At 36.3% G+C, this 17,709-nt stretch overlaps 2 protein-coding genes across 2 annotated transcripts; both read left to right on the top strand.

Annotated features, from left to right (window-relative positions):
• The first annotated feature begins 2,581 nt into the window (after window positions 1-2,581).
• Window positions 2,582-4,045, top strand: LOC126631328 (F-box protein CPR1-like). The gene has a single exon (XM_050301492.1). The coding sequence runs from the start codon at window positions 2,582-2,584 to the stop codon at window positions 4,043-4,045; it is 1,464 nt and encodes a 487-aa protein (XP_050157449.1).
• A 7,683-nt stretch (window positions 4,046-11,728) lies between these two features.
• On the top strand, window positions 11,729-12,605 carry LOC126632958 (EPIDERMAL PATTERNING FACTOR-like protein 2). Its single transcript, XM_050303491.1, has 2 exons — window positions 11,729-12,071; window positions 12,211-12,605. Exons 1-2 carry the CDS (start codon window positions 11,963-11,965, stop codon window positions 12,522-12,524), a joined length of 423 nt encoding a protein of 140 aa, XP_050159448.1. The 5' UTR covers window positions 11,729-11,962; the 3' UTR covers window positions 12,525-12,605.
• The last annotated feature ends 5,104 nt before the right edge of the window (window positions 12,606-17,709 follow it).

Genomic DNA, 17,709 nt, shown 5'->3' with positions numbered 1-17,709 from the left:
AATTTAACAATCAAAATAATATTATTAATTAATCCAAATCAGATCCAATAATAAAATTCTTCCAAAATCCTAAAAATACCCATTAATTTGTTCACTAATCCATAAAAAATAAAAAAAAATTTAAAAAAAATCAACGTTCTCGTATTTCAACTATGGCTGATTCGGTTCGATCCCGAACCCAAAGTATTCAAGAAAGAATAGTAAATACCCTTTCCACCAAATCCACGATCCTGACCGTTGAAATTTGATTTAACAGCTACAGTTATTATAACTTTTAAAAGGATCCCCTGTTTATTATAAATTTTAAAAGGATCCCCTGTTTATAGCCGTTAAATCAAATTTTAACGGCCCGGATTCCGGACTAGGATCCCCTTCCGGTAAATACCAAATCCAAGTTTTCTCAAAATTTGGTAATACCGAAATTATTTTTATTTTTTAGTTCGGAATTGGGATCGGGATCGGTAATGACAAACAAATTTCAATAAAAGATACAGATAAACAATTGAATTTCAAATTCAAAAACCCCAATTTCAGAGAACCTAATTTGAAACCCAAAACCCTAATATCAAAAACTTCAATTTTAGAAACCCTAATTTGAAATGCGAATCACCATTTAAGAATCCCAATTTCAGAAACCCTAATTCAATTTCAGAATTCCTAATTCGAAACCCTATTCCCTATTCAAGGGGGGTGTATTCAATTGGGATTTTGAGGGATTTTAATTCTTTTAATGAATCTAGGGGTATTTAATCATGATTTTAAGTGATTCTCTAAAATTCAAGGTGTATTCAATTAAAATTTTAAGATAGTTTATTAAAATCCTTAGAAATCCAAGTATATTCAATTAGGGTTTTAAAGAAGTTTATAACATTCCGGGTGTATTCAATTAGAAATTAATTTTAAAGAATTTGATAAAGTTGAGGAATTAGAGGGAATTGGAGAGATTTTGTAGTGTATTTTAAGCATCCACAAATTTCACCTCTCCCCATGAAATTTTGAGGGAATTGAATCAAAATTTTATATGAAATCTCTACAAATCAATTAAACTCCATAAAAATCCATGGATTTATAAATCCATTAAAATCTCTCAAATTCTCAATTGAATACACCCTCCTAAGAACCCCAATTTCAGAAAGTCTAATCCAATAAAACCCTAATTTGAAACCCTAATCCCCATTTTAGAATCCCAAATTGAAACCCTAATTAAACTTGACGAATAAAAGTGAAAATTTCTTGCTTTGAGCAAGACTCAATCAAGAAGGAAAGTCGGAGAGAGACTAAGTGTTGCCGGAGTCAAGATCAGGTGGCTGTGGCTCATGTGGGCAGAGTTGAGAAAGTGACAGAAATCGGGAAAGAGGACTGAAGAACCGAAGTACTGAAGAGAGGCCTGAGGAGACTTGGGAGAGTTGAGTCGAGATTGAGTGAGGTGAGGTTGATTGAGAGGGTATTGGTTTGGTACTGAGATGATTTTATAAAAAGTTGGTATAAAAAAAAGCTAAGCTTCAAAAGGTGTTTGGTAAATACTTAAAAAGAGCTTATTTTCATAATTTTGAGTAAAAAAAGTTGAAAACATGAAGCAGTAAAAATGAGCTTATTCTCACAGCAAAGCAGAACCAGCTTTTTTTTTAAAGTACAGTAATACCAAACCAACTCAGAGTGACTTGATTTTAATTTCACGATTAAGATTAACTCTGAAACAATCCGACAGCATTAATAATTTGGAATCTTATATATTATGCATTTTAAATTAAAATTTTATTTATATTTAATTCGGTTCGAGTCAGTCTTATCAAATGAACCCACATTCGTACTGATTCTCGTACCGAAAGTGTCGGTTTCGAGTACTGAATAATTCAGTATTTTCGATTGGGTATTCCTTCATTTCGATTTTTTGGTCAGTTTCGATTTTTTTGGTATTTTTCTCTACCACTATATTTCACTATCAATTTCCTCGATCATTCTATTCTCCTTTTAAATTTAGCTTATCTGGTAGACAAAGAGAGCGTTAGAAATTCCAATTGCCTTCTTTCTTGTTTTTAGTATTTTTATTGGAACAACATGCTTGAAGTATTCTTGTGTAATCTCTTTGTTATTCATGTAATGTTAGGAATTTTATGTAATGTCAATTTTATTTGTGTGCACATCATAGATATTGTGATATGCAATCCAGTGATCCAACTCTAATTTATTTATTTTTTTACATCACAATGTTCGTAAGAATAAAACAAGATTATACAAACATTAATTCTAAAATTGATAGAATAAAAATTCAACAAATTATAAAGTAGGAGGTGTGAATTATAGGTCTCGTCATTGGAGGAAAAAACTGAAACCTAATACATGTAGATGAATAGTTGAAAATAGGAGACTAAATTTTAGGATTTCCCGGCTTAGATTGAATTGGAGATAAGTCTTAGAAGTCCGATATGTCCTACAGTTTGGATTAGAAATATATCGTTGTGGTTTTGGATTCCTAGTCGAATACTCCTTGTCGACGTACACACACATATATATAAACACCAAGGGGAAGGAACTTTTGCTGGTATACCATTCGACAACTCTCAGTTCCAGCAAACCAAACATGTCCACCTCTTCTCTTGGAAGCGCCACCAACATCAATTCACCACCACGTCCTCCCTTGAAGGAGAGGAAGTTGTCGTCATCTTCTTCGGTGGAGGAGGCTCCAAGTGATCCTCGTCGCCGGTTCTCTGTCCTAGGGGAGAACCCTAAGACCACCACCACCTACGCCGCCCTTCAATATCCACCTGATGTAAAAACCATCTGCATCAAACTCCAAGGGGAATTTCAGTACTGCTGCGACTTACCCGAAGAAATCGTGCGTGAAATCCTGTTGAGGTCGTCCGTCAAATCTTTAGTTAAATGCTGCGCCGTAAGCAAGTCATGGAGATATATGATCCAAAGCTCATCCTTCATTGCCGCCCATCTCCGCCGCAGCCAAAGTCCAAATACCGACGACAATGATATTGGTCGTCTCCATCTATTATGGTCCTTTAATGATTATTTGTTGTATTGGGATAAGCCTGCTTCTGCTTCTGCTTCTTCCTTCAGCATTAATGCTACCAATACCAAGAAAATAACTCCCGTGACTTACCAACCGGCTTACAAAGGAGGAAGAAGCAAAGTGACTCCTTCAAGTTACGGTCTGGTTGGGACTTCCAACGGCCTCATATGCTTTGCTAATGACATCCCCAAATTCCCCATAATAATTTGGAACCCTTCGGTTAGAAAGTTTGTGACTTTGCCCCCTCCTTACACGTATAAACGGGTTAGACCTACTTATGCGTTTGGCTACGATTCGAGCACCAATGACTATAAGGTTCTAACAATTTTTAGGAATGATCGTTATCGTTCTAGTGGTCCTGCCAGGGACACCCCAATCGAAGTCAAGGTTTACTCCTTAGCCAGGGGCTCCTGGAAGACTCTCAGTCCTCCTCCACCAGCTTCTCCTGCTGTTTCTCTTCAACGTTTATATCATAAGACTGTTTTCGTCCGTGGTGCCGTGCATTGGATCCTACGCCACGACCGAGACTGCAACAATGATGTCATTGCGTCGTTTGATATGGCCACTGAATCGTTCAGCGAGATTGAGTTGCCGAAATCATTGACGAGAAAAAGGTTGCTCCGTGGTGCCTCTCATTTTGTTCTTTCGGCACACGAGAATTCCCTCGCCTTGGTTCAGTTTCCTTGGCATTACTCGAGATTCGGAGAAAATACTTGCTGCCTCAGTTTATGGGTGATGCAACAATATGGTGTGGTGGAATCGTGGACTAAATCATCCCGCGTGGTGCTGTCCAAGGGCCCTGAATCACTCTCTTTAATCTTCCATGTTGCTTATGTTGGTTCTAAAGGCAATGGAGAAAAAGTCTTCCGCATGAGTAGTAAGAATAGTATAAGACTGGTAACGGTGGATTTTAAGACCAAACAAGTTAAATATTCTGGAGAAGGAGAGGGAAAATACGAATCCATGCATGCTTTTGTAGAAAGTCTTGTCTTACTGGACCAATTTAATGCTTATTCTTACTAAATGATAGATGATGAATTTTTTTTTTTTTTTAAAGTTTGATTTTTGAAGTGTTTTTTTTCTTCGTAAAGAATCATGAGTCTCTACATTTAACATCGATGCATTTATTCGCATTCAGCACGATCTCAACCATTAGATTAATTTACCGAATTTCAATATGTCCGCGTCAACGTAATTGTATTAAACCATTTACACAGTATCACTCACCCGTCTCTCCCTCCCTCAGTTTGCTTTTCCTTCTCAATCAGGTGCGATTGTTCCCATTATATCATAGGGTTTTTTTTAGTAAACAATAGTCTCTGAAACTAACATAGCTCCTTATATCATAGGGTTTTTTTTTAGTAAACAATAGTCTCTGAAACTAACATAGCTCCTCACTTTTTTCATTGAGATTGAAAGTTGATATAAGTCGTTCCTGATATAACTCCTCACTTTTTCCATTGAGATTGAAAATCGATATAAGTCGTTCCTTTGGTCATTGCTTGAAAATTTCTGTTAAATTAAGGGTATTTTTGTCTAATCAATGGACAAATTTATGGACCAATTCTGTTGATTTTCAATATCAAGGACCAAATGAGTTGCGTCAATCTTTAAAGACCATTTTAACTTAAAAACCTAATATCATATTGATTATAACAATCAAACCTGAAATCCCATAAACCTATGAATAAATTATGGCCTCCATTAGATTATAGTCCAATTTTAACCATTGAATGGTCATGGATAATCCCATAAATAATGGCATCAGATCGTCTTTCTCCTATTTTTTCAGTTTATCTATCTCACCTTCTTTTTTTAATATTATCTCTCTTTGCACCAAAAATTATAGATGGAGAAAAAACTTAATTTGGTGTGCTTTATCTCTTTTTCCGAAATTATAAAATCCCATAAACTTGAAAAAGCTTTCAGACTGCAGATTTTTTTCTTAAATTCCGTTTGGGCAGTATTTCAGGGAAAAAAAAAATGAAGCGGCACTTTTGGTTTGTCAGATGAGACATAGAAAAAGGAAAATTGCAGACGAGAAAAATATGAAACGGAATGAGAAAGAGAGACGGTTGAGTGATGATTCGGTGTAAATGGTGAGTTTTACTTCAATACAACTATTCTGTTTTGGATTGATTGTCCTCGATCTCTGTCTCAATTCCTAAGGTTTGTCTCAATTTTCTTGAATTTGTCTCAGCCTTTATGCACTTTTCTTTCACCAACGGTTTTTTCCATCGTGTATCCTCAACTACCAACCGCTGCGACTCGACTCGGGTGCTTCTCCTCGGCAGCACCCTTGGGTTATGAGTGGCTGTTAAAGTAGAATTAGCACTATTTAGTAGGATTATGGGAGCGCTCATTGCACGGGTGACTCGCTCACCCCCATTTTTCGTTGATCTAGTTGGTTTGTTTGGTTCATTCTCTTGGTGGCGGTAGCCATGCGATGGAGGCACATCGGCTGACTTGGTGGTGGCTGCTGGTTTCCTCTCCATTTTTAGGATTTTTTGTTGTTTCTAAATTCTTGTTGTGTTTTCCATTGTATTTTCTTTTTCATGTTGATCTTGTATTTAGGTTGTGAACTGCCTTTTGGGTTTTCTTCTCCTTGTATTAATCTTTTTATTCAATGAATGTAACTTAGTATGACAAAAAAAAAAAAAAGAGGTTAAAATCTTGCTAATGCGAAAGTGTACTGATGCTAAATATAAAGATTCGGGATGTTTCACTAAGATAAATGGTTGTTAGGGAAATACACTAGTTAAAGAATTTTTCTTTTGGATCAAAGGCGATTCAATGTGCAAAGAATATTGCTTGTGTTTCTTTCATTGGGGAACATACTTGTCTTCTCATTTACGATTAACGTATCTTAACCAAGCGAATATTATAATCAAAATTGTTCATTCTCTTTATAATCATCTAAATATCATACATGCAAAAATCATTCAATTTGAAGATTTTTTAATCATCTATACGTCTCAAACCACTCAAAGATTTTGTGACTAAGTAACAAGTAATACCCCGGTATTTTACTTGTTATATATCACAAGTTATGGTTGATGCAATAGCATGGTGCGGTGGAATCGTGTACTCAATCATACCGCATGACGCTCCCCAAGCCAGTCTATCTTCCATCTTGGTTCCAAAAGCAACGGTGAACAAGTGTTCACAAGTGTTGATGATGAATACACACACGCGCGCACACACACATATATATTGTTAAATAGTATACGGTAAAGCATTGTTTTATTGATTGATAAATAAAACCAAATACAAAGAGTCCTTTAAATAGTGAAAACCTAAAGCAAACCCTAGACTAAAACAATAAAGTAATTTAAAACTTAATGAGCAAGTGATTAATCCTTGGCCCGCAAGACAACTAATTTAAAAACTAATAATCTAAATTCCAACACCCCCCGTCAAACTCATGGCGGTACACGACATGGGTTTGCTAAAGTGATGTGGATGCAAGCTCCATTATACTATCTTCCGATGCCAATTCCAATACGAAATTCCATTGGTGCAAGTGCAAGATCCCAAATTCTAGTGCCAGTGCCAGTGCAAGATTCCAATGCCAGTGCCAGTACCAGTGCAAGATTCCAATGCCAGTGCAAGATTCCAATGTCAGTGGCAGTGCAAGACAAATACTAATGCTAGTGCAAACTTTCAATCCAAGTTCAAGCTACCATGCCCAATCATCCTTTCTAGATTCAGATTCTGAATCATTTGCAATATGCAAAAGAGAAGGCACAACTGCTGCTACATGTGGTGGTTTATGTGGAAATCCATGTTTTTGAGATAACTTGGGACATTGGGATTTCCAATGCCCTTTCCCTTTACAATAAGAACACTCATCCATAGCAACACCAGTTTTATTACGAGGTCTCGGCCCAATTGTCGCAGCCAATGCTGAAGTGTTTGACAACGATGAAGAGAGCCTATGCGACTGCACACTTACTTTTTTGGCTTGTAACTCATTAAGAACATAATCAACAGATGGAAGAGGAGTTCGATGTAGAATGGAGCTACGGAGTGTCTCAAACTCATCCCGAAGAGGCATTAGAAACTGAACAAGACGTTGTTCTTCTCTATATTGACAATAAAGCTCGACGATGCCAAGTCCTTTAGGTTCAATCAATGCAAGTTGATCCCAAAGATTGGTCCTTTCATTATAAAAAACTTGAATACTCTTATCACCCTACTGAATTGCACGAATCTCCATTTCTAGTTGATACCTCTTAGCAAAATTTGCCTTGGTATACAACTTTGCTAAGTGATCCCAAATTTCCTTACACGTTGAGAACTTAGCAAGTTGCATTCCAATAGTCAAATCAACAGAATTATTAATCCAAGTAATAATCTTTGAATTATTCATCTCCCATGCAACAAACAATTCAACATGTTTCTCATCTTTAGGGTTATTCGGAATAGAAACCATTCCAGAAACATAGCCCCACACTCCTTTTCCAATCAAAAAATTCTTCATCACATACGCCCAATACACATAATTATTTCCATTTAATTTCACACCAATGGTTTGTAGGGAATCATCCTTTGCAGATGCCATGACAACACTAAGGAAAAAGATACCTGATAGCAAGCAGGTGACTTACTGGTGCAGACTGATGCAAGTGCAAAGATGCAGATTCAAAGGGTGTGGGTGCGAGGGTTTCAAGGCTTATGAGCACGAGGGATGACAGGTTGCATGTCAAGTTGCAAGTACAAACTCGAGAATACAAAGGTGCAGGGCGGCGAAGCGGTGTGCGATGGTCCAGTTGGCTGCGATGATTGCAGCGATTCAAGCAGGTGCAAATTCAAGCCGATGCAGGCAGGTTGCAGTCGAAAGCGTACATATAGGTGCATTGGTGCAGGGCGATCTGGTGCTAGTGGTGGACTCACGAGTTGACGAATCACTCAGGCTGACGGCACCGAGACAGGTCCAGCGAACCTGCTCTTGATACCATGTTAAACAGTATACGGTAAAGCATTGTTTTATTGATTGATAAATAAAACCAAATACAAAGAGTCCTTTAAATAGTGAAAACCTAAAGCAAACCCTAGACTAAAACAAGAAAGTAATTTAAAACTTAATGAGCAAGTGATTAATCATTGGCCCGCAAGACAACTAATTTAAACTAATAATATCTTTTTCTTTCTTTCTTTTTTAAATATTTTTTTTATTTTTTATCATATAGTACGTTCTCAAAACTATTGTAACCGAAAAGAAAAAAAAACCTCAAAACTCCTTTTTCATAGTCAAAATACTTAATTAAAAAACACCGTTTTGGAGAGCACAGAATTTTTTCGAACTCAATGTACTTGACTATCATTACATCCAAATTAACAGTTGACAAATAATATAATTTTTTATAGTTTGATCGTTGAAGTGTTTTTCACTGAAATAAATCGTTGTAAGAGAATTAAGCACAATAGTTTGTAAAGTTTTTTTTCCCCCTCCTTTGGCAATAGATTAAACACCCTCCCAACTGGCTGTGATTTATAATCCTACTGTGATCAACAGAAGGTATAAGATTAAATTTCTTGTAATGTCATTGGACAAATTAATGGTATCCATGCGATCGATGTGATGCAATTCAGAGATATGAAATTTGTTTGAAGTTTGGAACTAGAACTAACTAGGCTGCATCATATATATATATATAGGAAGCTATCTTAAGGGAAGAGATCTCCATTTAAAAAAAAAAATAAATAAATAAAGACACCCTCTTGATCGTTAGATTTAGCTTTAATGAAATTATGTGGCTTGTGATTTAATCTGAACCACAAAATTTCATTAAAGCCAAATCTAACGGTCAAGAAGGTGTTCTTATTTTTTTTTGAAAAATGAAGATCCGTTTCCTTAAAAGGCCATATATATGAGAAGGTGATTAGTAATAGTTCTTGTGCAGACAAAGAACGGAAAAAGACATATATAGAATGAGCTCATCGTCATCACTGTTGGATTTTGGAACCTGCCAGTTTTCATGGCGTTACAGTTTGTTTAGCACTTTTGCCACAATTTCCTTCAGACTTCTTCACCTGTGACTAAAAGTTTGTTACTATTCAGTGTATTTTTTTTTTTTGGCAAACTACTATTCAGTGTATTCTTTCATTGTTTCAGATATACATTATAAGAGTCCTTTTTATTTGTACACATTATGTGTTTACTGTGTCGAGTTAGTAAGATTCTTGATTACGTTAAGATTTTTAGTCATGTATATAATGAACGGATCGAGAATCTTATTAATTTGACACATATATGAAAGGGTTGTGAAACCGAACGTGAAGCGCGCGCATGCAAGTTATGCTTTGAAAAACAATACCATGCACAGTTAAATCGATGAGTTGTAAGGGAAGAAATTTCTGCAAGTACTTTTTCATTTTCTACCCACTCCTTTTAGTTTTAACCGTTGATTCTCCTTTCATTTCAATAGTTAGAAAAAGAACAAAGTGAGAAATGTGTTTGAGGTGAAAAAATTAGTGTGCAAAAAGGATTTCCTATAGTCCTGTATTGTATTTAGGCTAAATCACTTAAAAAAACAATAGAGGATTATTGAGCTCAACCCTCTAAACCACTTGAATCGAACATAGCCTGAATTTTCCTAAACGAACCAAAACATATCACTTAACAGTTGTTTGGTTTGTTCATTAACTTAAAGTAAAATAAATCAAATCAAATCAGAGCACGTACAAACTCTAATGTAAACTCATTTTTTACTCATATTTTTAGAATGATTTGTTTTCAGTAATCCTGCCTATCAAATAGTAGACATTTAAACAATTATAACTGTTGAATTTCTTAAAATCAACCTTCGCCTTTTATTTTCTAGCCTACTTTGTAATCCTAAACCGTTGACGAAAATTGGTTTTGGGATGGAGCTTCGTATGAGTTGATTCCATGCGATGCATGATGTGAGCTGAGCAATGTCGTAGCAAAGATGTGGTGAAAACTTGGAAAAGCATTGATTGATTGTCTTGAAAGATGACAGCTTTTTAAGGGTCCGATCAGGACCAGAGTTTTCCAACTCCAACTCTGTCCCTTTGATTTTTGGCTAAAAACAAGCAACCGTCTGATTTGATGACGCAGGGCTTCTTTTCCATACACGGTTATTTGGGAACTTGATGAATAACTAATCCCGTTACTATTGCGCACGAGGTACAAATCCAATTCCAAACCGACGGCTCAGATTCGATCAAGGACAAGTGTTGTCAGAATCTGATGGAAGGAAAGAAACTTGTCTAAGCAATTTTTGGGTGTCCCCAAAATCCAGTTTCCTCTATGCACGCCCAGAAATAGTATCTTTCTGGGGAAATCTATGGAATCCAACGTCCATGGTACTCTTTTCGAGAAATAAAGAAACAAACAGAGCACTCTAGCGTGTTGAGATGGAGCACCCCAGATTCTCACAATCCATTAAAAAAAAAAAAAGAAAAAAAAAAGACTAAATAAAGTTATAGTCCTCATAGGTTACTTGGATTTCGATTTCGTGTTTCTTAGTTTTTTTTCTTCCATTTTCATCCTTGTAATTTCATTTTGTTTTCACTCTTAGTCAAATTCGACAAATGAGGCAAGTTCATTCAAAGTTGAGTTTTCCAAAAGGGGTGGAGGGGCGGGTCTAAGACTGTTGAATCGATAGACCAAACTAAAAACTTGTGTTGAACAAAAGTTAATTTTGGTTTAAAAGTTGAATTGAAGCGGTCTTGACCAATTTGATTCTTAATTTTTGCCTTAAAATGGTTAAGGTCCAAAACCGAATAAGACCAGGCTAACCAAAGTTGATTGGTTTGGTTTCCTGGACTAGTTTTGCTTTGAGCGAAACCTGACCAAACTGATGAGGAGCTTAGATTTCGTTTACATCTTTTCTATGATCAAATGTGATCATGAGAAGATGTGCACTAAAATGGATTAAAATATTACATTAGTTGAAGCGAAAACAAATTGAGACAATAAGGACGAAAATGCAAAAAAAAACTTTCAGATAGGAAAATGAAAACTCTAATAAACTACATGGATTATTAGTGCAATTTGAAAAGGACACGCAACACCAAAACTGAATAGAATAGAGACATACCAAACTCGGCTATTTTAGGTCCGAATTGGTTTAAATTCCTTCACCATTTCTGCATTGGGCTGGACTGATGAGAAAACTCAACATACTATTCATTAGGATAATTTAAGACAGAAGAGAGTTTCGAGAAACCCAATATCTTATTCACTAAAATATTAGATCACGAAACCTTAAATACGAAAATGAAAAGTAGTTCTTACAGAGACGAAAATGAAAACTCCAATAAACTACAGGAACTATATCTATTAAACACAGAACATAGTGGGCTCCCTACTCGCTAAGCTGTCCATGTTTTTCTTTTCTGCATGCAAAACTCATAAATGTTTCTGTTTTGCTTTAGAATCATAATTCATAAATTGTACTAATTAGTAATTACCTGGTTTTTTGGTGGCCCATCAAACGAGGCTGATGTCCTTCCCTTCTCGCTTTGTGATCAGGATCCTCTCCTGAGCAGATGGAGAGGATCCTCCTGACCAGGTCCATCGAATCGTTCATTTTTTATTTAACGGTTATAATTATTATAACTTTTAGAGGAGCTACCTATTTGTAACCGTTGGATAAAAAATGAACAGCCTGATGGGCCTGGTCAGGAGGATCCTCCCCATCTGCTCAGGAGAGGATCCTGGTCCATTTTCCTCCTCTGTCCTCCACGTCCACCATATACACTGTACACATACGTATGTATATATGTCTGTTCCGAAACACCCTATCTCCCTCTTTCTCTCTGAACTTTCCACTTTTAATTACATCCCACTTGTCTCCTCCCATCAAGGTTTTTATTATTTACATTCTGAAACTTTCACTCTCTGCAAAAATCTGATCTTGTTTTTCTTCAACTTGTTCATATAATCATTTTCCAATCCTCTTCTGAGAAATGGGCATCTCTCAAGATTTCATCTTTTGCCACAGAAATAGAATTCTTTGCGTTTCCATCCTCCTGTTCTTGGTTTCGAGCTCGGCCCATCTGATATTCCTGGCTGAAGGTCAGTAAATTCTACTCCTTTTTTTAAATTTATTGAAAAAAAAGAAGAAAAAAGACCTCTTTCTTCCAAAGAAAAAGAAAAGCTCACATGGGTTCTGTTTGTTTTTTTTTTAATTAATTTATGGGTTTTGATTTTTCAGGTGGTAAAACAATTTCAGGCAAGCAAACTGAGGCTGCTCCGGCGAGAGTTATAGACGAAAATAGAGCAGGAGTGGCGGTCAACGCACGTCAAATAGGATCAGTGCCGCCGCTGTGCGAGCGGATTTGCAGCGCTTGCGGGCGTTGCGTGGCGGTTCAGGTTCCAGTTGCTCCTCAAGGCAATAAAATGAGAAGCCATGGCGGCAGCTCCTCTACTTCTCCCATGAATGTAGCTTACTCCAGAGGAGATGACATTACAAATTATAAGCCAATGAGCTGGAAATGCAAGTGTGGGAATTTGCTCTTCAATCCTTGAATATTTTGATCAATTTTCCCATTATTTTGTAATTACTAATTAAAAAAAAAAAGAAATGAAAAGAAAACTCTTATTTGTACACTCTGTCGTTCTCAATGTTTTTTTATTTTTTATAATTTTATTGTATTTTGGTATTTTTGGCATGAATGCGGTCTGTGCAACAGTAACAATTGTTTATTTTTGCCCTTTTTGCAGACTAATTTTCAGTGTGACATGAACACGTACGGTACCTGAAGTGTCATAATATAATAGAAGGTTAAAATTTGTTTAAATATACAACTAATTATATTATAACACTTGATATACTTGATTGTGTTTTCTGCACACTAAAAAATATCTTCTTTTTGCATGGCTGACATTTTTTAGTTATGAATCTAAAGAAGAAAATATATTTTAAAAGGGAGTGATGTAATTACTAAATACCCACCGACATTATGGAATGATGTAATAGCTAAATACCCACTGACTTCATCTTTATTGTCATTAGTATCATCTAATTAATAGAATTAGGAGAATTTTTCTTAATGCCCTAGAGTATAGAATATTTCGAAAGTTTTACCTCTTATAGTCTTATTGAAGTTATTTAAACAAATGATGTTATTTATATTAAAGAAGAGGGGATGAATTTAGACTCATAAGACCATCTCCAACATTTGCCCTAAAACCTAAAATTTTAGCCCCATGTTATTAAAAAATAAATTTAGGCTAATATTTTTTTTTTAAAATTAACTTAAAAAAATTGTGTACACTATGGTAAATTAATTTTATGAACATTTTAATCTAAAAATATTTAAATTTCGATAAACATTGAAAAATCACTAATTCGATACATGAAACTCATGAAACACTATAGAAGAATATGAAAATCATGATATAAAATTTAATAATAAACCACATAAACTTAATACAATCGAAAATTCATAAACTACATAAACTTAATAATGATATCCACCATTTTGACTTGGTGGTGGACTTGGGATATAGCCTTGAGATGAATCATCATCTTGAAATATACTTCTTGTGGCATGCCTTCGCAAAATTTCCTTTTGCTTAGCACGTAAGAACTTCTTCCTCTTTCAAGTGTATTTGTTGAGGTCCTCCATCAAGAAATTACATTCGATCCTCTTTTGTGTGGATGTTTGAACAAATACAAAGGTATTTAGAGAGTTTTTTGATGAATTTTGAGTTAAATAATTTTAAAAACAAATTATTTTAGTTGTTGGATTTAAATTTGAGCTGTTAGATCTTTTTTTTTATCGTTACATTTGATTATATTCGATCTTTGCAGTTGAATTCAATGTATTTTAAAATTAGATTTAAAAAACAAAATTGAATCTGGACCGTTGAATCAACCAACGGTCCAAAGAAATTAGCCGTTGAATTACAAATAGAGCCGTTGGGCTTGTGATGGTGGCTGACAGCTGCCTTGATAGTGGGCCCCCTCATGCCGGGCGTTGAAGGCTTCAAACCGTGTGTGGAAAGTGGGGCGCGTTGGTGGGCTAAGACTGGGCTTGTTTCTAAAGAGTCCATGCGCATAGCTAGGCTCCATCAGTACTTTTGGGCTAAATCTTGGTTGGTATTTGGCTTTGTTTTAGGTTTTAGGTCCAATTTTAAACTTGGGTTGGGTTGGATTTGGGGGGGGGGGGGGAATAGAAGGGAAAAATAGGTTAGGCCATCTCCAACTGAAGGGTCCAGAGGGTCGGAGGGTCGAAATTAGCCCAAAAACCGTATCCGACCGAGGGCTAGGCCAGAGGGCTCTGGAATCTGGGAGGGCCCCAGGGAATCGGAGAGGGCTGGAGGGCTGGTTGCATGCAGAAATAATATACACTATATTATTAGTGTCGGTTATAACCGACACTAATAGCAATGTTAATATAATATCAGTTTGAACAGTGTCGGTTAAAACCGACACTAATTTGAATTTGAATTCCAACGGCTAGCCAGTCACTAACTGTTGTATTCAATTTTTTTTTTGTTTTTATGAATTTAAACCTTTTTTTCTTCTATAACTTCCTATAACTTTTTTTCTATAACTTATATTTTACAAAGTTTGGTTCATATTTTTTTTCGTATAACTTCTATTTTACAAAATTTGTTTCATATTTTTTTTAAATTCCATTTTTTCCTATAACTTCTATTTCACAAAATTTGATTCTTTTTTTTTTAAATTCCATTTTTTTCCTATAACTTCTATTTCACAAAATTTGTTTCATATTTTTTCCTATAACTTCTATTTCACAAAATTTGTTTCATATTTTTTTTAAATTCCATTTTTTTTCCTATAACTTCTAGCCGTTGGATTTGAATTTAAGTTGTAGTTTTTAAATAATAAATTATGTTTGGCCCTATGACCCTTTGGCCCTCGGTTGGAGACAGAGGCAAATATGGCCATGTACTGTTTATTAAAATATTAATATATTGGAGAATCTTGGAGGGCCAAAGGGCTAAAACGAGCCCTTTGGCTAGCCATCGGTTGGAGATGGCCTTATAGCATGGTTATAGCCTAGGGTTGGAGTTCGCCTAATGGACTAGAAATAATGTAATTCAAAGTCTTATTAAAGTTATAATAAGCAAAATCTAACGAATATAAACCTCAAAGCATAAGATACTCTCGAACAATATAAATACTTCATAAAACCATAAACGTACAATAGGAAGAAAAATGATAGAAAAAGTACTACTGTTTGGATCAAAACTTAAACTTTGGGCTCGGGGGAAGTTAGCCCAAAGAGCAGCCTAAAGGGGAAAGGTACTCGGATGCCCAGTAAAAACCCAGCCGAAGTCCAGAAGATAGGAGAAGCCCGTTTCTGATTAGGTGCAGGCCATGCAGACCACTTGCTCACCTACCCAAAGGCCAAGTGGTATAGACCAGCCAGCTATACAGCCCAAAAAGTACTTTTAAATGGCAGTACAAGTAAAATAGCTGATGAGTCACTACCCTTCAAGCTGCATTCGGGCAAGGTTGCTGCTACAGGAGGCCAAGCCAAGGTGTCTATAAAAGGAGAAAAAGAGGTTAGAATCAAGGACACTCAAACAAACAAATACAAGCACAAACTCTGCTCAAAAGCCATATTTGCCTTCAAAACGAAGCTGTAGTCAGCCCAAGCCTTTATCCCTTTCGGGATAAACCTCTTGTAATAGCTCTGCTACCCTGTTCAACTCTTGCTGTAGTATCGATTTCTTTTGTAAACTCACCTCCCAACCCTTTTTCTAAGCTTTCAAACCTCTTGCAAGACGATCAGCCTTGCCCGACAAGGTTAAACCTTGCTCGACCCTCTTTGTTTTTGTCTTTTCATTCATTAGCCTAGCAATATGTTGTATACTACAAGTTATATCCAAGTTATTTCTAGTAATATGGCTATTAAAAGATTCTCTCAGTGCTTAGATCCGATTTGAATATGTCCTCACAGTTCAAACCAGATCTAAGTTCTAAGCCTTCGGGTATATAAGATTTGATCACCTTAAAAGTCCTTGGCCTCAAGGCATAAAAAAGAACATGATGTGGACTTAACCCATCCACTACAAGCTTTGATAACAAGAAGTCCGAAGTTACTTGGTGTGCAAGTAATCAACCTGTCACTTAGTTTTATTGATGTTATATTATGATTACCATATAACGTTCGGGGACGGGATGAATTCTGATGGGAAGCCTCAAGGCCTACACCTAAGGCCCAACAAAGGCACCTATTTGGATTCATCCTGTTTCTCTGGCAAGAACATTGAGAATGGAAGGGGTTCTGATGGGAAGCCTTAAGGCCTATTCAAGGCCCCACAAAGGCACCTATTTGGATCCATTCTGCTCTTTGAGTCCAGGTAATCAGAAGTATGACGGTTATAAGACCTACATAACTAAGAAAAGGAACCTTATATGTTCGAGTACTAAGTTAGTTATTTATGGGAAGCCTCAAGGCCTATACTTAAGGCCCCACAAAGGCACCTGTCAATAACTAACGTAGTCTTTCGAATATATAATTAAACTCAAACATCCGTTCTACATCTGCCATACTGAAGATGGCAGTGGCACGCCTGAACACTTAAAAGTTAATCTTGATTGTGAGCCTCAAGGCCTACACCTAAGGCCTCACAAAGGCACATTTCAAAGTTAACTCTGTCTTTCTCTTTCAGCCTTGCCCGACAAACCCGCCAGTAAAGTAGGAGCCCGACATAAAAGCATCAACCGGCGCCAACCTCTCGGGAAGCTGTGTGCTCGTCGGACAGGAAGCATCCCCCACGGAAATTTCCGCCACAAACAACTACCACGATAAACACGTTTGGGCACATGTAAGGTGTTTTTAATTCACTCTAACATTTTAATTTGTGATCCACATGTTAATTTTATCGTAAAATATTTCACCAAAGTAAGCTATTGTCATTTAACTTGAACAATTAATAAACTTACACGCCTAAATATTAAAAAGAAACAAAACTAGAGAATTCCCTCAAAACTACATGAACGTAAATCATAATTTAGCTTAAAACTCTGCGAATGGTGAGACTGTAATTAACAAAATAAATTTGAAAGAAATAAGACTGAATAACAATAATACTAAAACCACTCGTATTTGGAAGAATATCCTCCTTCTTCTTAGTAAGTGATACAAAAAATAAGTAAAAATAATGGTATCTCAGTCTCACAAAATAAATACATGAATTTATATATTCGATTTTATTTAATTTTTTGGTGGGAATTTGGTTGGTAGGGAGGGAAGGGAGGAAGGAAGGAATGTGAAATTGGAAATGGGAACGGAGGGTGTCAAGTGACGACATGGAGTAAGATAATAAAAGAGTTAGAAGAAGATGGCGAGGTGTCAGTCTGCTCTCAGGATTCAGGCTACTTCTGCACCTTCTGTTGCGTATCCTACAAGATACTCTCTCTCTCTTTTTCTTTGCCCCATTTGCTTTCTCTTGCTTGCTTGCATTGCAGATTACGGTTTAGAGAGAGAGGGAGGGAGAAGAGAGAAGGAGAGACATTACAGTTTAGAGAGGGTGGGAGAAGAGAGAGAGAGAGAGAGACATTACACTTTAAAGAGGGTGGGAGAAGAGAGAGACATTACAGTTTAGAGAGAGACACAGAGAGAGAGAGAGAGAGAGAGAGAGCTGAAAGCTGAAGGCCTCTGCCATTTGTTGGACAATAGACAGAGTCACACAGCCCACCCACCGCCACCTCGAATCGATAAACATTTAA

This window comes from Malus sylvestris, chromosome 8, assembly GCF_916048215.2.
Source record: "Malus sylvestris chromosome 8, drMalSylv7.2, whole genome shotgun sequence".
NCBI lineage: Eukaryota > Viridiplantae > Streptophyta > Magnoliopsida > Rosales > Rosaceae > Malus > Malus sylvestris.
The sequence above is the reverse complement of the archived record's forward strand: the minus strand, read 5'-3'. Positions and strand labels throughout refer to the sequence as shown.

Coding starts and splice junctions, on each gene's coding strand:
- LOC126631328 (XM_050301492.1), top strand. CDS start 2,582: ATGTCCACCTCTTCTCTTGGAAGCGCCACCAACATCAATTCACCACCA.
- LOC126632958 (XM_050303491.1), top strand. CDS start 11,963: ATGGGCATCTCTCAAGATTTCATCTTTTGCCACAGAAATAGAATTCTT. Junction 12,072..12,210: donor TCTGATATTCCTGGCTGAAG/GTCAGTAAATTC, acceptor TTGATTTTTCAG/GTGGTAAAACAATTTCAGGC.